The sequence below is a fragment of the Pelodiscus sinensis genome, chromosome 2 (genome assembly GCF_052426305.1).
Source record: "Pelodiscus sinensis isolate ZL-2025 chromosome 2, ASM5242630v1, whole genome shotgun sequence".
Lineage (NCBI taxonomy): Eukaryota > Metazoa > Chordata > Testudines > Trionychidae > Pelodiscus > Pelodiscus sinensis.
This window is the reverse complement of record NC_143053.1, coordinates 158,645,965-158,671,255: the sequence shown is the minus strand read 5'-3', so window position 1 is coordinate 158,671,255 and position 25,291 is coordinate 158,645,965. Positions and strand designations below refer to the sequence as shown.

General features: G+C 42.5%; 1 protein-coding gene across 15 annotated transcripts in view; it reads right to left on the bottom strand.

Annotated features, from left to right (window-relative positions):
- COBL (cordon-bleu WH2 repeat protein) overlaps positions 1–25,291 on the bottom strand; it is a 228,174-nt gene that overhangs the window by 123,308 nt on the left and 79,575 nt on the right. For 9 of the 15 annotated variants that reach the window (XM_075921658.2, XM_089776492.1, XM_014580203.4 and 6 more), the window contains 5 exons: positions 22,167–22,374; positions 17,504–17,732; positions 15,351–15,395; positions 11,972–12,066; positions 10,655–10,738 (listed from right to left, as the gene is read on the bottom strand). In XM_075921658.2, the coding sequence (XP_075777773.2) occupies positions 10,655–10,738; positions 11,972–12,066; positions 15,351–15,395; positions 17,504–17,732; positions 22,167–22,374 (661 nt within the window). The other 6 variants (XM_089776491.1, XM_025178086.3, XM_075921659.2 and 3 more) reach the window with 5 other exon arrangements.

Below are 25,291 nucleotides of genomic sequence, written 5' to 3'. Positions count from 1 at the left end.
CATCAAAATTTTAATTTCAAAATAAAGTTAATTTGAAATAACCTTGAAATAAGCTACACAATTTGCACTACACAAATTGCGTAGCTTATTTTGAGGTATGGGTGCAGTGTAGACGCACCCCTGTAGTTCAGCACCTATGATTATACTACACTAACATAATAAATATGTGACTATGACTCAGAGTCTTCTGCTTCAAAGATACAGGATTTTACCATTTGGCTGTCCATTACATCTTAGCAATACATGGCTTATGACACACAAATAGTTCTCACTTTGTCCAGTGGAGTGTACTAGCATACATACACACAAGTTTGTTCATTATTAATACTAACATTTGAGAACTTTAAGCCTTAGAAGGAAAAGATTTGTCTAAAATATAAACAAATTTGCTTTGCAGAGCAAAAATGAGGAGTTAATGAGGAGTAACAGTTAATTCGAGGGAAGGGTTTTGGTTCGGACTACAGTGTCTACACGTGGCAAGTTAATTTGGGCGACTGGCATTTTAAATTGGCGACCATCCGCGAATATGCTAATCAAGCGCGGGATATTTAAATCCCACGCTTCATTAGCAACTTCTGTATGCTTCATTTGCCTCCCTAATTTGAACTAGGAGCAGGTGTAGACATACCCAAATGGAATTAATTGCTTTGTCTTTCTATTTTTTAATAAAATATATAACAGCTAGACGCATATAAATTACATGGGACTAAATTGCTGCTGCTTGACTTCAATTCTACACTGACTCAATATCACTGTTTTTAGTGAAATGCTGGAATATAATAGTGAATCAGATGCTCAGTCTTTTCCATTTCCCTTCCTTCCTCCTCTTCCTCTTCTTCACCTGAAAATGCAACAGCGCTGGGTCTTTTCTTTGAAATGACTTGAATTAAAAAGCACTGTCGGAGCAGCTTTTGCTGAAATGTTTCTGGAATAGCAACAACTAAATCGAAAGATATTAAACCTCCTAGACTCCAGAGGCAATCTGGCATTCCACCCATAAATTATAAGTCAGGGAACAATGAATAGGTGGACTTTGAAATTCTACAGCATCAGAAAGGAATGCATGCCATTGCCAACTTATGATTTTATCCCATGGCTTGCAATATTTTCTGTTTTACTTAAAAAACCATCTCCTGGAGGCAAGTTATTATAAGGGAATCTCACCTGTCATTAAAAAAAGAGAAAAGCTTTAAGCTGCCACAATTGCAGAGAAAAGCTTAAAAATGTGACCTGAATGTACAGGCAGTCCCCGGGTTACGTACAAGATAGGGACTATAGGTTTGTTCTTAAGTTGAATCTGTATGTAAGTCGGAACTGGCGTCCAGATTCAGCCGCTGCTGAAACTGACCAGCGGCTGACTACAGGGAGCCCGAGACAGAGTTGCTCTGCCCCGGGTTTCCTGGAATCAGCCGCTGGTCAGTCTCAGCAGCGGCTGAATCTGGACGCCAGTTCCGACTTACATACAGATTCAACTTAAGAACCCCAGGCATCCCCAAGTCAGCTACTGCTGAAATTGATCAGCGGCTGATTCCAGGAAGCCCGGGGCAGAGCAACTCTGTCTCGGGCTTCCTGTAGTCAGCTGCTGGTCAGTTTCAGCAGCGGCTGACTTGGGGACGCCTGGGGCAGAGCAGCTGGGGTGCTGCTGGGTTGCTCCAGTAGAGCCGCACCTCGGCGCTACTGGACCAACCCAGCAGCACCCAAGATGCTCTGCCCCAGGCGTCCTGATTCAGCCGCTGCTGAAACTGACCAGTAGCGCCCAGAGCGGCGCTGCGGGACCAACCGGCAGCGCCCCAGCTGCTCTACTACAGGCGTCCAGAGAAAAGCCTGGTCTGTTGGGGGGGAGGGGACACTAGCTGCGCCCCCGCCCCCCACCCCAGCAGACCAGGAAGACGCGGGAGGCGGGACCGAGACGTGCCGCGGTCCCGCCTCCGGGTCCTCCGCGGCTTTGCTCCCTGTCTCCCTAGTCTGCTGGGAGGAGCTCCCCCCAGCAGACCAGGGAGACGGGGAGTAAAGCCGCGGAGCACGCGGGCAGCGGGACAGCCCAGACGCGCCGCGGCTGTCCCGCTGCCGGCGTCCTCCGCGGCTTTGCTCCCCGTCTCCCTGGTCTGCTGGGAGGGGGTTACCCCCCCAGCAGACCAGGGAGACGCGGAGCAGCTTTTCTCGCCCCGGAGGATGCGGGCGGCGGGACCGCGGTGCATTTGGGCGTCCCGCCACTCCCATTCTCCGGGGTGAGAAAAGCCCCGTTTGTAACTGCGGATCCGACATAAGTCGGATCCGCGTAACTCGTGGAATGCCTGTAGTGTAAAATGCTCAGAAATCAGAAGGTAAAGGAAAATGAACCTCTACATTATTATTTTTAAATTTCATCATTTTTAGCCATACTTCTGATTTCAGGGGCAAGGCAGACAAATTATTTTTGAAGGGTTGGGGTTGGCAACACTTTTCTTTGATAAAGACAGGGCTGATAATACCGCCTGTTATTAAATTTGTTGGACACTTCCCAAAATAAGACCCTGTTTTCAGTCTCTTGTAAACTGTGTGAAACTAATTGTCTGGGTTGAAATTTGCCATGCTGGGTGTCTGTCAGGCTTAATTATTTTGGAAAATTTCAGGCAAAACAATTCAGCTGATTCTGAGAATGAGGCCAGGGGAAATATATGTGTTTTGCTCATGTTAAAAGAAGTCTGGTAACCTTTTCTTTGAAAAGCTCTAGCACCTATATTTTGGATCAAGGACTTAAAATGGCAGAACGGTGGCTTTTGCTAGCAATGCAATAGAGCCCTGTATATCCGTGGATATCCGCTTTGTATCTATGGATATCTGCATCCGTAGATGTGGATGCAGATATCCTCAGCTCATTTTTGTGGATATGGATACATTTGCAGATATACCACAACCACACTTCTATTTTTGGCACACTACCTGAATCCGAGCTTGAGTTGGTGTGTCTAACCAAGCTGGAAATTATACCTCCAGCTCAAGTGTAATCCTACTCCTAGTTCTGGAAAGCCCAGAAACTAGGCTACATATAATCTTGAGCTCCACCTACAGACAACTTAACTGTATATATGTTAACTATTTACATATATACAGACTCTCATAACATCAGGGGACAACTACCATCTCCTGCAGCTTCTGGAGCATAAGAACATAAGAACGGCCATACTGGGTCAGACGAAAGCTCTATCTAGCTCTTTATTGAACCCTGTTAAATTTCTAACCTTCACCACATCCTCTGCCAAGGAGTTCCATAGGTTGATATTGCACTGAGTGAAGAAAAACTTCTTCTTGTTTGTTTTAAACCTGTTGCCTATTAATTTCATTTGGTGACCCCTAATTCTTTTGTTGTGGGTATAAGTAAATAACTTTTCCTTATCCACTTTTTCCATACCACGCATGATTTTAAGAACGTCTATCTTCTCGTTTCTAAGCTGAAATGTCCAAGTCTTTTTAATCTCTTTTCATATGGGACCCATTGCAAACCCATAATAATTTTTGTTGTCTTTTTCTGAACCTTTTCCAATGCCAATATATCTTTCTTGAGATGAGGCAACCACATCTGTATGCAGTATTCAAGATGTGGGCATACTATGGTTTTATATAGAGGCAATAAGATATTTTCTGTCTTATTCACTCTCTCTTTAACGAATCCTAACATTCTATTTGCTTTTTTCACTGCCGCTGCACACTGAGTGGATGTTTTCAGAGAACTGTCCACAATGACTCCAAGATCTTTCTCTTGAGTAGTTATAACCAAATTAGACCCCAATCATTTTGTATATATAGTTGGGATTATTTTTTCTGATATGCATTACTTTACATTTATCAACATTACATTTCATTTGCAATTTTCTTGCCCAATAACTTAGTTTGGTGAGATTTTTTTGAAGCTCTTCACAATATGCTTTTGTCTTAACTATCTTGAGCAGTTTGGTAGCAATTTTCTGGCGTTTCCGCTGCCAGTTACACAAAGAAAACTTGTATGTGTGAGGAGGGGATGTCCTATGACTGATGCAAAAAAAAAAAAAAAAAAAGTAAACAAAACTTTTAAACAATGATGGGAACACTAGGAAATAACAGTCGAAGTAAAAACAGAATTTAACACAAATAGGAAGGGCAGAAATTGCAGAAAAAGGGTAAAGAGATACAAAAAAACAGACAACGTGCTCTCCACTATTACTGTGAGACATAGCTATTGGCTAGAACAGTGAACAACAACAGAACCCTTTAGTAGAGGTTACAGAAGTTGCAGCATATTAAGTGCAAAACATATTTTTAAAAGATTGGCAACTGTTCTGCAATTTCTTGTTTACAGAGAAAAGTTTCATCCCTTGAGTTTAAGAAGTGACCACTAATGGTGACCAATGGCTACAAATTGCGGCATTAGCTATTAAATGTTAATATTGGTTACTTTTTCAAACACCAGTGAAATAGTTTTCCACTACAAATCAACCCTACTTCATACCATAAAGCCGTACTGGGCTGTAATGTAATGTATGAGTACCGGTATACATACAAATACCCAAGAAACAGTATCAGGCTGGCATGTATAAAACATGGTAATTCACATTAATAAGACTTCACGTTTGATTTTCAGATTGGACTTATGTTGACCTCACTTTGTATGCCTGTGAGTTCACATTAGCAGACTCAGTCTGTCATTTTAGACACATAACTATCAGACTGTGTATCATAACAAGGTAGGTTAGCTCAAATTATTCACAAAGGCTAACTTCAGGCATACAAAGGAAGGCAGATTTTAAAAAGTTTGCTCTGTATGTGCCGAAAGAAATCTCTGAACATTTTTCCTCTGAAATCATCTTCCTAAACCACAGAAACGCTGTGTGATAAGATTTTGTGCTGAAGTTTCAAAACCTCTGACAAAATGCCTGGCTTTGCTTTTATTAAGTATTTTTTTCTAAACTGATTTATAAAATACACAAATTCCACATTAGAGATATATGTGATTCAGCACTTGGGATATGTTTCTTTTTTATGATTTATGAAACTATTAAGACCCTCCAAAATAAACATAGCTAATTTTAGCTCTTGCTGGTAGGAGTATCAGGTTTCATTTAGATCAGCTGTTCTTTGGCCGACAGTGACACCATGTGGTAAAAATTACTCTATATTCCTGTTTCTTTCAGGCTGTTCTAAATTCCAACTGAAAGACAATCCTTCTGAATAGAGCAGTGGTTGTCAACCTTTCCATGCTACTGCACCCCTTTCAAGAGTCTGATTTATCATATATACCCTTCCCCCCCCAAGTTTTATCAGGGTGGAAAGCCCCAGCTTTCGGAGTCCCAGAGAGGAGCCATCAGCGGGACAGCCAACAGGCGAGCCTTTACCTTCCCTGGTCTGGCAAATTCCCTGGTCTGGGACGGCTCAGGTCCCAAGGGTGCCGAACCAGAGAGGGCCACCCTGTACTTACATTTCAGTGCACAGTATATAGACCAGCAGAAACAAGTCATTGTGGGTGTGACATTTTAGTCTGTACTGACTTCACTAGTGCTTTTTAAGGCACCATATTAGGCCTATGCAGGTCTATTTTTTCGTATTGCACCAAGCTGACAGCTCCAGCTCGCAAAAAGAAAAATTAAGGAACATATTTCTGTATTATTCTTTTAGAAACTTTTACTTTTATAATTAAGCCGTGTGTTTAATGCCGTGGTCCCCAACACCCGCGCGGCGCTTTTGGGGGGGGGAAGCACCGGCCCCAGGCGCGCGGCTATGGGGGGGCCCCGGCCCCGCAGCTATGGGGGGGGGCCGCCCCCAGGCGCGCAGCTATGGGGGGGGCCGCCCCCAGGCGCGCAAGTGTCCCCGCCCCCTGGCGCCCGGCGGGCAAACGGCCACGCCCCCTGGCGCCCGACAACCTCAAAAGGTTGGGGACCACTGGTTTAATGGGTGCTATAGACCACTCAGCAAAATTTTCTTTTCTCCCTTTTTCTACATTTTGTGTCTGTGAGATTATGCCTTCCTTCTCCCTTAGTTTTTACTGATGCCAGCAATAAATGTTCTTTCTTGGTTAGTTGGTAGGATTCCTCCCTCCCCATTGATTTCAAAGAGAATTAATGGGTGGTTTAAAAAACAAATTTGTATAAACGTGGCACTGAATGATGTTAAGGTGAATATATAATCTTTGCTTGAGTATGTTCCAAACACCTCTCATTATGCGGAGTTGTGTTCTATTTCTGCATGCTGTTTGACTCTCATACGCCAGAACTGTCATTTATCCTACAACTCAGAATGGGAAAGAGACTAGGGACCACTGATTTAGAGAGGAAGAGTGGCCAGGATTTGGAACAGCTGTGTTTAATTTCCTCTTCTGCCTGAGACTTACTGTCTGACCATAGCCAACTCACTCACTCACTCAATGCTTCAGTCCCCCATATGTAAAATGGAGACAGCTGTACTCCCCCCACTTCACTGGAGTGCTCTGAGGATCACCACATTAAAGAGTATGAGGGGCTCAGATAATGCGGGCCATGTGAGTACTGTAGACAGAGATCTGCTGTTGAAAGCGCATTAACCAGGAGCTTTCAAACCCTCTTTTCCTCTGTCTTCCCTGAAAAGGCAAGGCACAGCAATGACCTCTTCTCTGGCAAACAAGGCTGGATGAAGTTCCCACCATTGACTTTCCTTGTGCCACCCAAAAGGAAATCTCTGAAGAATGATGGAAGATAGTTCCTCTCTGCAGAGCGAGAGCACACACCAGGTTGCCTGTCTTCTGGCACCTGTTCACCCCAATGGCCCAGCACTTGAAACCCATGCTCTTTCTAGGGCAAGGCAAAATGCCTTGAGGATGACACAGAATTCCAAAGAACTCTGAAGGGAATTATACAAGGAATTATAGTAAACATCTAATGGTAGGCATTTTGAGAAAAATAGTAACTTCCATTTACATAACACTTCTCAGCCTATAGGATCTAGGGATGTAAGTGACTAGCTGACTATTCAATAAGTATATGCTTATCAGACAGTTGACTAGTGAGTCAACTAGTCACTCTCCCCCCCGCCCCCCGCTACCTCTATCAGAAAGAGGCAGCAAGGTGGGGGGGAGCAGGAGCCCACGTGGGGATGGGCAGGAGCGCAGCAAGGAACTGGCAGCGCTTCCACCTTTGAAATGTAGCAAGAGCTGGCAGGGTTCTTGGTACATTTCAAAGGCAGAGGTTCCCCTATCGATTAATCGAGTAGTTGATGGAAATTCCATCAACTTTTCGATTAGTTGATTAATCTAAATTTAACATCCCTATTAGGATCCCATATTGTGTCTCATTTAGAGCTGACTCACTCATATCAATAAGTATTTTACTTCAATAGGACCATTTGTGGAGTAGATTCTTATTCCATATGATTAAGGGTTTCAGAGTCAAGCCCATAAGGAGCTATATATGATCATTTCACTCACTAGTGAAATATCCATCTCCATGGTATGGCACTGCAACTGTTCAACAAGGCAATACTATATGATAAATTGGGATATGTAATGAAGAGCAATACTGTATTTAATTGAAAATGCAGACATTTAGGCAGGAAGACAGGTAGGTATACCGTAACTGGCTGAGCTGAAGTCTGGCTAGGACACCAGAATTAATACCCTTATTCTTAAACAAAAAGTTCAATGGAATATTTAATACAAGTGATCACGAGCTTGGTTATTGTGTCACATTTGAATGATGACCTTTAGCGCCACAGTGGAATGGTCAGAAGGTCACTGACTCACAGGAAAAGTGTTACGTTTGGGGACATTAACTGATCTGCAGGTCACAAATAATACCAACTCTGCTCAACTCTTGTTCCGTATAAATAGTAATTAAAATAATGACTAAGCATAAAATAAAAGGCAAGCTATATTTAAGAAGACTTTTATAATGTTTTGAAACCAAATCTTACTTGTTCCTAACTGGGTATTATCAGAGCCCACAGCCTCTTAGTTGTGCCAGCCTGTTTGTTTCATAACTCATTTCCTTAAAAGGGGAGTAATTTAAAACTAAACAAAGAAACCAAAGTTTATGGTCATAACATGACATATTAGTTATATATGTCTACTCTTGGCTATCTCAGGACTGGGTTTAGTTTTCTATCAGATGTCTGATGTTACATGCTATGCAACAATTGAATTAGAAAAAATTTATTATTGGCATCTATTGTTTAAAAGATATAATAAAATAGGTTATTATTATTAATCTTAATACATATTAATCAAGTTCTGCTTCCATCAAGGATATCTACTTGAAAAACGATGAGTTCCCAGGAAAAATTAAAAACAAACAAAAATTTAATGTGGTTCCATATACATCAGCTCTAGGGCCTAAATATGTTGTTGGCTAATTCCGTCTCCTTTACATAGAAAAAAATCCCCTGCAGCTCACTGATGCTTGATTTTCATAAATTTTATGTCCAGAGGGACCATTTTGATTCTCTAGTCTGACCTCATTCATAACACAAGCTGTACAGTTTCAACAAGTAATTCCTGCATCAAGCCCTGACTGAACTACAGTATATCTTTTAGAAGAACATCTAATCTCTTTTTAAAGTTAACAAATTATGGAAAATCCATCATAACCTGTAAATAACTTGTCCAAATGATTAATTAGCGTCAGTGTAAAATATTTGTACTCTCTCTCTAGTGAGAATTTGTCTAGCTTCCTCCTCCAGCCATCAGATTTCGTTATGACTTTGTGCTAGATTAAAAAGCTTTCTTACTGTTTGAAACATTCTCTCCACATAAGTGCTTGTAGAGCAAGGTTAAATTCAAACTACCTAACTTGACAAAGAGAAAGAGTTTCTTTAGTCTCTAAAGCCAGGTATTCAGCAAGCAAACAGATGTATTCTTCACTCGTGTTACCATACAAGTGGTGACACCCTGGAAAAGACAAGGAAGTTTGTAGTTTTTATGTTAACAATTTGAGTTAAAGAGAAAACCTCAAGCTGCTAACTCATGTTAAAACTACAAACTGTCTTGTCTCCACTAGGATTTTACCATGTTTTAGTTATCTTTTTTTCAGCTAGGGAAAGCACACCCTAAAAGGCACGCCTCCAGACCACTAATTCTTGCAGCTCTTTTCTGAAACTTTTCCAACCTGCTTCAGATATATTCGTTCTGATGGAGATGCAACACTTCTCATTCGATTAATTTTCTGCAAAACAATTCACATACTTAGGTTTTCAGCATGTGCATAAATTTTATCAGGATGAAAGCCATAGCAAGTAACAGAAAGCTAGCTGCAAAAGCGTGAAGCAGTGAACAATACCCACGCTGTACTTGAAGATTAATTGCTCTTTGGGGGGAGGAGAGGAATAAAGGATTAATCACAAGTCCTAAAAAAGTTCCAGTTTTAAGATTAGTTTGTACCTAAAGTTATATTGCAGTTATTTTAAAATAAATAGTTAGTGTTTGGGGTAATTTTTTAAAACTACTTTTCTTCCAGTGTCACAAAGAGACCCAATTTGTGATTCATTCAGTCACATCCCCTACAAAAAGAAAAGTAAGGATGTACGTCCAGGGTCATCAGAAAGTGTAGATAAAGGGATTAGGCTATGTCTTTATTGAAAAAAAACCGTGTATTTTAAAGCCAGATAATTTTCTCCTTGTGTAGACAAGGCACAGATACGCATTATCCAGATGTTACTCTTGATTACTGACATCACAATAAAAACCACCTGTTCCTTGCCTCCACTAGAACTTCATATTTACTTCTTTTTGAAGTGAAGACATGGCCTATATCCCAACTATCTTGTAACACCATCACTACTTTTTCTGTAGTGAAAATGTGATTGTGAAAATTCTCTCTGGACTTATTCAACTATGGCTTTCAAACGAAATATCCACCCACTCCTGTCACATGTGCTCCATCCATTCCTCCTGCCTAGGTCTCTTTTTCACGACTGTCCCCAGTTTGGAATTGGCAATCATTGTTCCTACCTCAAATTATGTGACACTCTTCCCCACCCCCACCCCCTCTCAGCCACTGAGCTGCATGATTTCAGCCTCAGCCTCACCTTCCTAGACATACCTTCCTATCTCACTAAGGAGCTCACATTTCAATTACCCTGAGATGTCACCAATATGGTCTTCCAAAGATTTTGAAAAGTCATCCAATATAAAGGTAATTATCGAGATTAATAATTAGCTAATAGATTATAAGGCCAAAAAGTGAGAACTGTGAGCATCTAGTTGATATCTGATATAATCAGTGGGTGTCTAGGTTCTCCAAAAATCTTGCCATATTCATCCCACAGAATGAGGATCGGATATTTCTAATGTTAAACACAGAAGCAAAAATTCAAGTATAAAAGTATTTGGAGTCACACTGAAAGACAAAAAAGGAGTGCACTAGGCCACAAAAGAAACTTAGTATTTGAATACAGTTCATCACTAAAGTCCTTGGATGAATACCCGGCTACACTGAAGTCAGGGGTAGGTGGTGGTTATTTGAAGACATTGTGTTGCATTTTAGGTGGTCAGAAAAGCCTGATCTGTGTGCTAAGACATCCAAGCAATGTGGCAACCCCACCATAAAGTGCACTACTGCATTTAATTTTTTTTTTTTTTTTAGTCAAGCACCTAGAATATTTTCTGCTGAGCTGAACTGCAGAGTCTAAGGGGGCAGCAGCAGCGGCATGGGCAGCTATAAGCCATGTTAGTACTTACATCCAAGCTCCCTTCACTAGCAGTTGCAGAATTAAAACCATCCTCATCCCCATAGTCACCGTCCATCCTCAAATGCTCTTCTGTCTGCAATACAAACAAGCATCCTACACCAACATGAAAACAAACAAAACAAGGAATAATTGCGCCAGATCAAAGCGTCAAAACTAGGCAAGGCCAGAGAAACAGAGACACCTAGGAGCAGCAGAAGAAAAAAAAAAACCAAACACACATGTAGGAATTATACAGCATGAGAAAGGAAAAGATGAGCTCACATAAAACGGATACTGAAGGGCAAGGGCCAAATAGCTACCGACTCTCCTGGGTGTAATGGGGTAGGGCAGTATGCAATGGACAATCACAACATCTTTGTGATTAGGTACTAATCATCTTTGCAGATTCCCGAGAACAGACTGGCCAAGAAAAGGGTGGTCAGAAACTGAGCTTTGGGGGCCTATACCCCCTTCACATTAGCCAATAGAGTGGTTCAATAAGGCACCTTGTAGCCCATGCAGGACTGGTACAGCTGTGTGAGATGCCCCTGTGCAGGGCTTTAAAGCATACAGTCTAATCCTAGGTGTATAGTGTGTGCAAATCAGACTTAACCTAAGTGCGTGGGAAACAGAAAAATCAAGCAGCAAATCAAGTTAGGGTTGCCAGATGGTTTTCAGAAAAATACCGGACTCACTTGACGTTACATCACAATCTACATTACATCTTAGTTAGAAAATAACGGACATTTATAATTTCGCAATTTGTTTCCTGAACAGAAAGCTCAAATACTGGACTGTCTGGTTCAAAACCAGACACCTGGCAACCCTAAATCAAGTCTTGAATTAAATATTGAGAATACAAGGCAAGAGAATTGTGACTGGAGAAAGACCTCTGTAAAGGTTAGAAACACCTTATCTTCAGAAATGGCAACAGGAAAGAACCGATTATTACATTTTTAAAGTGTATTTTCCACACTTTATTGCTATGGTTCCTTAGAACATAACTTGTGACCCAGACAGTGAAGACAAGAACAGGACCAGGACTTTGGAAGCTGAGTGCTTAATTCTCTCAGATCCTTTGAAGATCACAGCAAGAAAGTGTTTTTATTTCACCCCTAGTTTACAAACACTAGGGAAAGAAAGGAGTTTGAAATCAGGACAAGCTCATCCCCACCCGCACAGTTGTGGTATATGTTGATAAAAATGACTGTCCATTTTGCAGATAAACAAATCCTTGAAAAATAAATAAATAAAAGGCACCCCCAAATAAAGCTAGAAAGAAATCTTCAGCTCAGTATAGAATAGGTAATGGTTGTAAAACTCTTACCTTGCTGCTTCTTTTAGTAGTTTTGAAAAATCCCAGAAAGCCTCTCTTTTCTTTTTCTGTTGCTTCGTTGCTTATTGAAGAATTTTGACTTGTCTCTGAAACAAAGATACTGGATTATTTTTTTTACACTCCCAAAAGTGTAGTTAAAACCAATGAGTTTTAAAAATAATGATCCCATGTTAACCCTTTACTTTCTGAAATACAAGTTGTGTGTGCATAGGGTTGGCCATAAGGCAAAATAATATACATGATAGATCTTGGATCCTGACTTGGATCAAATCCTGTCTCATTTAGGGCCTGATCTAAAGCTCTCTGAAGCCAAAGGGAGTCTTTCCACTAACTTTAAAAGGTATTGGATGAGACGCATTATAATCCTGAGTCTCAGGATCACGCATTGCGCACAGGAATAAGGGGCTCTAAGATCAGCCCTGAAGTTGTCATTCAGACACTACTACACTAATTTAGGCTTATCTCCACATCAAACACTACAGAAGCTGCAATGGCATGGCTGTGCCACGCAACTGTAGCACTTCAGTGGAGACATTACCTATGTTGACAAGAGGGATTTTCCCATTGAATAGGTAATCCACTTTCCCCAGAGGCAGAAACCAGATTGATGGAAGAGTCAGATGATTTAGGTCAGCTTAAAAAACACTGCTCAAGAGTGTGGATTTTTAATGCTCCCAACCAACGTAATTAACTCAATCTAATAGTCCTAGTGTAGACAAGGCCTTAGTCTTTGAAAATGCTTTAAAGTACATATTAGGAGTCAACCCTCTTCCCACACGCTCCCACTGATGCTCCTTTGAAAAAATGAATAGAATTTCTTAACAACCCATGGGCCTGATTCAAGACCTTCAGAAGCCAGTGGAAAGACTCCCATTGACATCAGAGGGTTGTGAATTAAAGCTGTGTTATAGGAAAAGTGGCTGTTCCTGTGGAAGTGGTAGCTCTTTTAGAGACTGAATTTGCAATCTTTACTCATACTAGTATTGCCATTTAATAACCATTTTCTTGATCTTTCCATGGATGTTTGAGGGGAGAGGTAATGTAGCCCATGAGTAAACAGCCCCAAAGAGTCCATGTTTTCCAGGCTGCCATGTGCTCACTAGGTGATTGCATATCCCAAAATTCTCTGCTCTACACCCAACTTTCTCATTGGCAGCTTCTGATATAATGAACAGCATGAGGAGATACTGCATTACATGGCCAGTAGCCAATTGGGAAGGCCATCCTGACCTCAAGCAGCTGAATTCAATACACCAGTTGAACAACTCTGACCCCTTAACTCTGATTCATGTTAGTTCCCTCACATATCAGATCAGCCATTTGTTCTGTCACCTTAGAGGCCTGATCCAATGCTCATTGAAACCAATGCAGTTGTTCTTCCATTGACTTTATTAGGCCATTAATCAGGCCCTAAATGTGGCCTCTAGCTCCTGGCATGTTGTAATAGCCTTGATGTCAGCAGAAGTTTTAACACACTGAAAAAATTCACAAGTTAAAAAAAAATTTACTTTGTTTTGTAATATGAAAAATAAGTAAAATGACCTTAAATTGTTCTTTTTTTTTTTTTTTACCATGAAATGATACATTTGACAAAGGGGACTCTTGAAAAACTTCTTTGCATGTCATGAAAAGCACACAGTTTGTGTTAGAAAATATTAGAAGGCATAGCAGAAGAATAAGTACGATGAACAAATTAAAGACAGATCCACACGCCACACCTTTTGAAGAAGAAAATGCCCCTAAAGCGCAACAAAAATACCAACAAATTAACTATCCAAGTATCTTCCTGTATGAACTATTAAGCGTCGTCTGAATTCATTGGTCTGAAATTGCTATCATCATGCTTAGGTTTGGAATTGATTCATTGTAAATAGGGCTGCACAAACCATCCTTTAATACTTAAAAATAAAGGCCAAAGTTGGAGTTAACGGTTGGGAGCTGTTGACCCCAAATGTATCAGGGAAATGCATGTTTATTAAAGATCATCTGCACTAAACGTACACTCAGATGCACATAAGCATATCTCTGTATCTGGGAAGATCCCTTAACTTCAATGGAACTGTGTGCAGGGGCAGCACCTGGGTCCTCGCATGGGGATCAGTTTTCCAAAGTATGTAATTTCAATAGTGAATTTACAGGTTGCCAAACCCTCTTTATTACAAGTCCCTTTAAAAGTTTACACTCAGATGAGATTTCAGGCATTATGTATAGTATTTCCTCCAAGAATTCAGAGCAAAATTTTCCTTTTAAGTCCACATGACACCTCATGACTGATATTATACCCTCTGAATAGGAAGACAATGCTGATAAGGACATAGAACGCTAAACTCAAGGGATGAAATCGTGGCCCCACCGAATCCAACAATTTTGCTACTGATTTCAGCAGGGCCAGAATTTCACACAAAGGTCTCAATATGAATCAGAATATTGTGCATATAATTTTTTTTTGTGATCCAATATGAGGTTGTTCTCCCACTGACTTTATTAGGGCCATTGATCAGTCCCTAAATGTGGCCCTCTACCTCCTGGCAAGTTGTGATATCCTTGATATCTACAGAAGTTTTCACTACCCTATACTTTTTCTTTTGTATCCTACAAGACCAAGGAATAGATAAACTCCAATGAGTTGAATGCCTCCAGGGCTATCAAAACATTCTCATTTTGCTCATATATGAATTTTGAAATCATGGGACATATCAGAATTTAAGATGAATCCAGATAATCAGATTTTTAGATAACAGGTGTTTACCCGTGTTCTCTACACAGGCATAACCTTTTTTTTTTTTTTTTTAAATACAGGCAGTCCCCGGGTTACATGGATCCGACTTACATCAGATCCCTACTTACAACCCCGCACTAGCTGCTTCCCCCCAGCAGACCAGGGAGACACGAAGCTAGCGCCCCCCCCAGCAGATCAGGGAGACGCGGAGCGGCTTTTCTCAGTAGACACCTCAGCTTGAGAATAAAGGACTGAGGGAAGTGAGGTGTGGGAGAATAAAACTGAGCTCTGGAGAAATGTTTGGCTAGAGTTTCCCCTACAATATGTACCAGTTCCGACTTACATACAAATTCAACTTAAGAACAAACCTACAGTCCCTATCTTGTATGTAACCCGGGGACTGCCTGTATTGACATTTTAACGGAAAGCATTCTGTGACAATTTTTTTCCCTCTCCAAGTTTGGCAAGAAATATAGGCAAGTGAAGCAGTCTGTCTGTATCACAATTACTATCTGTGATATAAAACAGATAATGCAAATAACTCTATTCCCTGCAGTATTTTATGCCATGACATTTCTGTATGCTACCAAAGCCATGCTATAGACACCCTTTTGCGGAAAATATATTCCCCCAAGCATCGTTGTACAGTACCTCTATAGCTCAGAGAAGGTTCAGACTGAGTTTTTGATGGAAGAACTGGAGAAGGCAGGCAATAGAAGGACAAGAGAAAACACATTAACTTTGACACCACCTGATAAACCACAAAAATTATCCATAACCGTTAATATTTGTCTTCTGAAACACTGTAAAGAAAGAGGTCTTATTTTTTTCTTGAAACTTCACATCCAAGGCTGCTATTAGAAGCCACGGTCCATTCTCTATCTTTATTAAAGCTGCTTAAACTTCTAAGAGAAATATGTAACCAGGTGGTTGCAGAGTTTCTCTTTTAATGATAGACTCAGTGGAACTTTAGAACGAAGTGCTGGGATCTCAGATGAGGAATTTTTCAACTAGACTTTGCTCTTCAAATGGTCTGAGTTTTGAGTATATCTACTATCATATTCAAAGTTACATGGAAGATCCTGCTAATGAGCTAATATGTTGGAGCAATCTATTTTGTCCACCTGATAACAAACTAGACTAAGGACCTTACTCTGCAGCCCAGAGGAATAGGTTATTGCCACTGAATTTAATGATAATTTCCTCACTGTGATGTCTGTGGGGTAGGGACAATCTCGATACCAGCAAAGTCTTGAGGGGAATATTGTTTTTGCAGGATGACCCTGGGGAAACTCTACTAAAATTATTTCTTTTTATTCCTCAGGACTGACAGACAGACAGGCAGATAGATAAAAATGAAAAAGCAACAGGAAAGTATAAAACCTGCAGAGATGTGTGGGCTCAAATATATTATTGTTCTAATAAAATGGTTAATTGAGGAACAAAATTTAATCTCTTGCATCAATCACCTCATGCAATGGGTAAAATTACAGACTAGTCTTAGGGTCCAAATCCTGCAACTAAGTTTGCAAGCATGGACTTCAATAGGGCTCTTCAAGGGTACAAAAACAATGACATGATTGGGGCCGACATTGTACACAGTGCACTTAGCCACTTTTCTGGTCCAAATGCTAAAATAAAAATGTTTTAACAAGTCCAAGACTAATTCTAGCGAGAGATCTCTGAAATATGCCATTTTATAAGGACAAACACTGTATGTTTAATGTGCTACTCCAAAGTGTTTCACTATAAATATGTCTAAATAAAAGAGAAACAGCGTTTGAGTTCTGGCACTTTAATTTGTGGGTGACTTGTGAGCCTCCTGCCATATCAAAGAGAAAGGAAACTGTTTAGTTAAAAGCCTAAACTCATTGAAATGTAGATCATTCCACGGTAAAACTGTCATTTAATGGATGGATTTGAAAGAAGAGCCCAAACACCAACATAAATAAATTACTATGTAAATAAAAAATAAGCCTGTCTAGCACCATATGCAGTCGTGTCATTATCTAAACAATAAACAATGACATCAACTCTGCTGGAAGAACTACTCAGAGAAAAAACGAAAACCAATTTTAAATGAAAATCATGTTTGGATAGTGTTGGCCTAGAATGTTTAAAGCACATTTAATATTTATGCTCTCTGGATCCAAGGGCTGTCTGAACAAACTGAAATTCAGGAAGGTGGCATTAGAATATTGTTTAGAGGAGGAGAGAAAACACAAGAGAAAATTTTAAATAAAAATACCTTGTAGGTTCCTCTTCGTTAAGGGTAAATACCTTTGTTCACAGAAGGAATTGCTTTGGAATTTAATAGCAATTATTTCTCATAAGCCCTGGTCTATTTCTGTTCCTCTCATGTCTATCAGCTGCCATGATGATGGCATGTTAATTCTCCCTTGCTCTCTGTGTCACAGCACAAGTGTCCGTCTGGACACTGCACCAGTGCCCTGTGTGCCCCCGTTGGCAGCAGCCCTCAGAGGCAATGAAGCTCCTCCTTTTGTGTTTAGACGGAGCCAATCATCTCCTTCACAGCTGTTGGCCTCTATTGGCATGATGCCCAGAAACAAGTCACGCTATTTACAATCTGGGGACTCCTGGGTGGCAGCTGAATGCACTGTTATCCTCGCTGCTGCTACTGGCCTTGATTATAAAACCTGAGTAGCTCTGTAAAGCTGATGTGAATGTCACCCTTCTATTTAAATCTGGTTTTAAAGTACCAAAGATGTAAATACTGATAATATGGCATGTGCAACTGTTGGCGTATGCTAAACTCACAGCAGACAGCGTGCGTCTAGACTCACCTCTTTTCCTGTCCCAGGCATATAGCTCCTTTATCCCTAACTCATCCAAGGACTTTGTAAGTTCCAGCTCTTCCCCAGTGATACTGTCCCTCAGGAGCACAACATGCTCGGGGCTGACCTCGCACTTTTCACAAATGGCTGGAATTATGCTGTGCAGAGGCACCTCAGGACTCACTCGAACCACAGCCTTGTGTGTCTTCAGGTAATTCACTACCAACCTCACAGACTTCTGTGGAAGCAAGGGAAACAGACACAGTCAGGCTTTATGTGGACGTCTCCATGCCGAACTCTACAGCAGGGGTGGCCAACCCGTTAGAGACGAAGAGCCAAAACAGCGGTGGATAGAGTGTGAAGAGCCAGCGGTGGATAGTGTGTGAAGAGCCAGCCATGTATTATATATTTATTTTTATCTATCTATCTATATAGGTAGATATATATAGTACATATAATATAGTGATAAAAATAATATTACAGGACATTTCAGACAAGAGCCACTCTCACTGGGCTGAAACAGAAGGTGCGGGCTCTGGAGATGGGAATGAGGGATTTGGGTGTGGGAAGGGGTGTGAGGTGCAAGCCCTGGGAGGGAATTTGGGTGCAGGAGGAAGTAGAGAAGGGGGTGCTGGCTCAGGGAGGGGACTCCAAGCTGGGGAGTGTTGGGGTCAGGTGGAGGATTGGGGTGCTGAGCAAGCTGCAGGCTTGTGGATGCGAGGGTGCAGGAGTTTGGGTTGGGTATGTGAGGGTCTCAGGGCAGGGAGTATGATGGGCTCAGGACACAGATTTGCAGTGTGTGGATGGTGCAGGAGTGTTGTGGCAGAAGACTGGGTATGTGGGGGTGCAGGAGTTTGGGGATGTGAGAAGCTCAGGACAGGCGGTTCCAGTGTATGTTAGGCTCAGGTTTGGGGTCGGGGGGAGGAAGGGTGCAGGAATGTTATGATGCTGCAGCCAGATGGGGGCTTAGCCCCAATTGGGTGCTTGTTGTTGTTCATTTATAAATAAAATATGTCAAACACAAAACGTTTCAATGTTGTCTTTGTGTATGAGAGGGGCAGGGAACTTGTTTTGAGTCAGGGGTCACTGACACACAGAAGTCAGTTGAGGTCACACAAGTGAGATGCAAAAAAACAACCCCTCCAAAACTCCCCAAGCCTCACTAATGTGGCCCCAACTGTGCTGGTGGGGGTAGGGGACAGGGTGCTGGGTCAGGCTGTTGTTGGGGGCTGAGGCAGGGGACAGGATGCTGGTGGGTGCTGGGGTAGGGGTCAAGGTGCTGGTGGGGACAGGGTGCTGGGGCAGAGGACAGGGGACAGGTGGGGGCAGGGGACAGGGTGCTGGGACAGGGGACAGGGTGCTGGGGCAGAGTAATGGTGGGTGATGGGACAGGAAACAAGGTGCTGGGGCAGGGGATATGGTGCTGATGGGTGATGGTGGGTGCTGGGGGAGGGAGCAAGGTGCTGGTGGGGACAGGGTGCTGAGGCAGGGGACAACAGGGTGCAGATGGGGGCAGGAGACAGAGTGCAGATGGGGGCAGGGGACAACAGGGTGCTGGTGCTGAGGACAGAACACAGAGTCCTGGGACAGGGTGATGGTGGGTGCTGGGGCAAGGTGCTGGTGGGGGTAGGGGGGGTCTGGCCAAGGACAGCTGGGCCAGTACCTGGGGATCCTGGAGCTATGCACCAGGTCTGGGGTCTCAGGAAGCATGTGTGTTGCTTCCCCCTCCACCAAACAGCTAGCGCGTTTCCTGAACAGCTGGGTTTGTGGCGTGTTGGTGACTTCCTTCTCCTGCTGGCTGCCTCTGGGGTGAGAAGGGGAGGGGAGGGGAGAGGAGTGGGAGTCCCAGGACTGCTACTCTCTCCCTTTCCCCCACGCAGGATGGAAGTCACCGGTGCACCACAGACCCGGTTTTTCAGGCAGTGTGCCAGCTGTTTGGGGAGAGGAAGTGCAGCCCATGCACTTCCTGAAACCTCAGACATGGCACGCAGCTGCAGCACTGCGCCCCTTCAGCTGTGCGCCAAGGAAAGTGCCTCACTCACCTCACCCTTGTTACGGCCCTGCTCTCGGCTCGCCGCTATGCATCACATGGGCCTGTGCACTCCAGTCCTATCCCATCCCAGCACCCCCCTAGCGTGGCGCCCAGGGGCAAATGTCCCACCACGGTCTCTTCTCGCTACATCTCTGAGGGTGCCGGTCAGGGCTGGGACAGGGTACTCATGGGGGTCTGGCCAGGAGGGGGGGACAGGGACAGCTCTTCCTCTCCCCTCTCCTAAACAGCTGGCACGCTTCCTGAAATGCCAGGTGTGTCACTTCGCTGGGGACTTCCTTCTGCATGCATGCGTGTGTGCGTGCGTCTCTCTCTCTCTCTCTCTCAGGACTGCACGACAGCTGCAACTTCTCAGGAAGCATGCGCTCTTCCTCTGTTCGCAGGAAGCATATGGCTGTCGTGGAGAAGTTGGAACTGGCATGCAGTCTGGGATTCCTACTCCCTCCCCCCCGCTCTAACACAATCCCCCTTCCCTCCCCCCCCCCCAACCTAATGCCCAGATCCCTGAGCCATTGCTGCTACAGCCATGTGCATCTCCCTCCAGGCGCTGGGGCATGTGCGCTGAGTGGCCAGCCTTGAGACATGCTGGCTGGGATGCCGTGGGTACCGCCCTCCCTAATCTAAACCAATCCCCTCCCCTCCCCCAGAGCCAGGCACCCCTCCCCCCCATCTAACTCAATCCCTCTCCTCTCCCCTTCCCCAGAGCCAGGCACCCTTCCCGCTCTAACCCAATCCCCCTCCTATTCTAACATAATGTCCAGGTCCAAGAGCTGGAGCCACCGCTGCTACTGCCATACGTGTTTCCTTCTAGGTGCATGCACTGAGCAGCTGGCCATGAACTCGTGCTGGAATGCAGTGTAGAGCAGCCCGGCCGTGAGCAGGCACTGGGGCACCTTGTGCAGAGTGGCCAGCCTAAGTGGTACCAGCAGGAGCTACATTTTTGTAATCAAAGAGCCGCCGGTTGGCCACCCCTGCTTTACAGTGACATAAAACAGGAGCGAAGATTTTATTTTTCCTTGATCCTTCCAAGGCAAACTTGGTGACTCACATGGGGAAACTCACAACTGGACAGGAACTTAAAAATTCTCCGGGAGGGATTCTCCAAAGAGGCCAATAAGAGCAAACTCAAAGGCAATCATGCATTAGGAATCCTACTGTAAATAAGCATCCGCATGTTTGAATTGCATTCAAAGCACCGATTGTAAAATAAGTGGAGAAAGAGTGAAAAGTAAAGTTAATTAAATGGTGGGGGTGGGGGTGTGTGTGGGGGGGTTAATCTGTTCCAAAACCAGATCTTTGGGAAACAACGATTTTAACTCAAGGAGCAGAAGGAGAGGCAATACTAGCCCATATTGTGGGTTACACTGGGTCAAGCCAAGGGATCTTACCAAGTAAGGATTCTCCAGGTGAAGAACAGCTCTTCTTACAGCATGCCCCTGCCCACAGTGCCTATATATGACCAGGGGAAAGGTGCTGTGGCCAGAGCGCTGAATATTTTTAACTGCAATTTGTCAGCATGCACAAGTAGTTCCTTCACAGATATTTTAATGAGATCAGATGCACCAATTTCCATTAATGTTTAAACTTCACAGAAAAAGTAAGTATTTAGAAAAAAGCTAGCTCCATATCTCTCCCAGATGATAAAATTTTCAATTTATTTTAAGAACTTTTACATGTACATTATCTGTGCAAAGTCACAACACAAAGGAAACGGGTGAAATATCTTAAAATACACTTTAGGGATTATTTTAGGGATGTAAGCAATTAGTCAACTATCCGATAACCATAAACTTATCAGATAGTCAACTAGTCGCTTCCCCCCCCATTGTTGCCTCTATCAAAGAGAGGCAGAAAGGGGGGAATCAGGAGCCAGTTCTGGGGGGAACCTGCTTAAACGCTGGTTTCCCCCAGCACTGTCTCCATGGAGCGCAGGGGAGGTAGAGGCACAGTGGGAAACAGCGCAAGTGGGGAATTAAGATGGCTCTGCTTGCGTCGGTTCTATTGCGATTCTGCTTTTGAAATGCCCGCTTGTGCATTTCAAAGGCAAAGGAACCCTTATTGACTAATCAAATAGTCGATGGAAATCTCATCAACTATTCAATTAGTTAATCTAAATTTAACATCTCTAGATTATTTTCTGTTTAAACATTTTATTTCATAAATGTCCTTTCAGATTCTGAATCACAATGGCCTAATCTACCCTAAATACTATATTTAAATTGATTACTAAAATCCAGGCTGAGTAATAGTAGCATTACCAGTTTAACAGATGACTACATTGTTCTGTACACAAACCAAACCCATCCTGGCTTAAAAATTTTAAAAAACCCACCTCAAAATGGGTGCAACGGGGAGTATCAGCATCACTGCTTGAAGTCATACTAGTGCAGGGGTGGGCAAGTGAGAAGTGATGTCCTGGTCAGCACTGCTTCCCTCAGCTCCCACTGGCTAGGAACAGCAATGTGTGGCTGCAAGCTGCCATATCTGTGGACGCGCAGGTAAATAAAGCACCGGTGGCCTGACAGGGGCTAACCTTAGTGAACTGCCTCAGGTTTTTTGCTCTTCCCTGAACTAGTATAATGATGATCCCATAGAATGATTCTAATGGCAGGCAGTACTAACCTCAGGGATCCTAGGTGGAGGTCGTTTTGTTTTCCCTTCAGGAACTTTCTCCTTCAGAAGTACCGTCTGTACATCCAGTGCCCCAATCAAAGTATTAGGCTTATAACTCAAAGGTTGCATTCCACAAGACTTCAGCTCTAGAGTATGGTGAGCCGGATTCAAGTGGTACCGGCTGCACAAATCCACCAACAGGTCCATCATGGCTTTACTGGAAAGAAAAAAAAGACTCTTTGTAATCACAGGAAAAACCACAATGTTTCTGGCCTCTTACTGCAGGATGACATGACCTAAAGCAGCCACTTGGTTAAAACAGGCTAAAATGTTATGAATTATATATTTTCCAGACTATAGTGTGTTTGTTTGGCTGTGTCTAAAACAGGCTAAAATGTTATGAATTACATATTTTCCAGACTATAGTGTGTTTGTTTGGCTGTGTCTAAACTGCAGTGCTTTATCGGAAAAAGGTATGCAAATCGTGCTTCACAATTTGCGTACTTTTTTCCCCAATAGTTTTGTTGGAGGAGGCTTTTCCAAAATTTGATGTGTCTGCACTGGGCCAAATTTTGGAAAATCTGCCTCTTTTGGAAGAGCCCTTCCTCCTCATGGGAGGAGTAAGACAGAGCTTCCAAAAGAGTAGTCTGCTCTTCCACAAAAAAAGTGGAAGAGCAGATGCGTTCCCTGGATGTGGCAGAGTTTTTCCGGGATACCTTTGGAAATCCTTTGGTATCCCAAAAAAAAACCCGTAGTCTAGACGTAGCCTTTGTGAGCCTTTGATTAACTACATATTGTTAGACTGAACAAGAACTCTTACAGAATAATCCAACAACAGCTTTTATACCGCAAGCCAAATGCACATTGTCTGCTACATGCCCCCATAAAGTTCTACAATCCAGCAATCCTTGTTTTTTACTATCGGTTTGATGAACGCAGAAATTACATATCCTGGTATGCAGTGCTCCACATTCATGGGAGCAACCTGGTCACGCCAATAAAAAAATAATTCTTGGATAGGGAACCTGTAATCTGCACAGCTGATGTTTTTCCATGGGAAAGAAAGAAAAACAAAAAACTGCATAGACGCCACACAATCTGGAGGAACAGGCATATTTCCATTCTGTACTTTTAATTCACAAGCACTACAAGGAATATTTGGCACTTAATGGGAGTCACTGGGGAATTTACAAGAATTGCTCTGGCAGCTCCCAAAAGTCAGGGAGGGCGCTTTTTAGGAATCCTTTCTCCACTGAGACAAAGGAGTTAGGGATTGGGCCCAAATTCCCTACCAGTCTGCACCAGACATAGGGAACAGCAACACAGAGTCAGGAACAAAAAAACAGCCTGAAAAGCTGCTTTTTTATCACTTGTTAGAGATGTCTGGTCTGTGCAGGTTCCAAGTCCATTCTCAGGTGCAAAACTGACAAGCCTGGAAAATCTGATCATAATTGAAAAAGGAACAGAGAAGAAGAAAACTGAAGATGGATTTATGATGACTGGAGACATTTCAGGTAAACCAGACACTAGGGTTGCCAGATACCTTCACAAAATATCCCAAACATGGCAGGGGAAAAAAACTGGTTGAGCAAGCAAAAAAAAAAAAAAAAAAAAAAAAAAAAAAAGGAGGTCGCTGCACCTTTAAATTCCCGCTCTCCCCACTCCCTGCCCCTGCCAGACGCGGCAGGGGAAAAATCTATCTTCCGACCTTCCATTGGAGAAAACCAGAAAATACTTGACATTTTATATGTCTGGTATTTTCTGGTTTTTTTTGTTTTTTAAATCAGACAGAAGACGCAATTACCGGACTGTCTGGGCAAAAAATGGACACCTGGCAACCCTACCAGATACTTTAGACAGCTATGCTCCCTTGTGCAGTACATTTATATGGAAGCACATTTGGAAGTTCCATTGTCTAATATGCAATGCATTGTTTTACATTTTCGTGTATTCATAATTATATTTTGAAACCATTGTTCCATCCAAATTTAGCAACACACAAATCCACTGAAATATGCACACGTGTGCAGAGTTACATCAAAGTCCTACATGTACATACACACATGTGCATCAGGGAACATCCATAGTTAAGACAGATCTGTCCATCAGGATTCAGATCTGCTTGCCAGTTTGACTAGACTATGGTAATTACATCTCTTTTTAAACAGAATTTGTACTTGCAGATTTCTCTGCTTCATTGCTGCTCTTTCAGAGAACAGAACAATCTGGTAGAACTTAAATTAATAATGCCTTAGTAGAAGTTTTCTACTATACATTTTTAATTTAAATAAGATGGCATGCTTCTGCAACATGTGGCATAGCCGTAATTCACAGACATTTGGCCAATTACCAAAATGGCATCTAAAAACATGCAAACTATTTAATAAAAATATAGTGCAGAATCTGAAAAAAAATTACTGATCTTCATGCAGTTAATTTTTGCAGTTCCAGAACCCAACTGTAACATTCATGCTGCGGTATATCATTAAAACTGCATTGTATTCATCAGCACTTCTCTAGCAGCAATCACATTTCTAGCAAAGTGGTAGACTTGATACACATCATATAAAAAAGATAAGTTGTGGTCAACTATTTGAGAGGAATTCAACTTCAGCAGAGAGAAAAGAAAGCTGATTTCAAATTCTCCAGCTGAGTACAGAGAAGGGAACTATATACAGTACTTCAAATGAGATCTGCAACGCCCAATCCTGTTTCATCCTGCTCATAAATACTCAGGTCTGTCATGGAAAACATCCCCAGGCTTCAACTTTGTTACTTAGGAGTCCACAGATTAAAAGATAAAAACTATTAGAACAACTTCAAAGAGAAGTTTTATCAAAACGGAAACTTGAAACATTTCCCGCAAAAGTCCGCACAACTAAAACAAAAGTAGAAGAATTCTGTAGATTAAATGCAGATCAAATAGATTCCCTTCCAGACAGAAGTTTCCAGAGAAATAAGTCAAGCTAAATGAAGTGGAAGTTTTTTTCCCCCCCCCCCACAAAATGGCACCACTATCTCTGGATATGCACTCTGCACAATCCACTTCAAAATAAAAAGGAGTGTAATGACCTTTGGATTTGCTGTAAATAGCACCCACAATGAACACCCTACTTGCCAACCACAGAGATGGT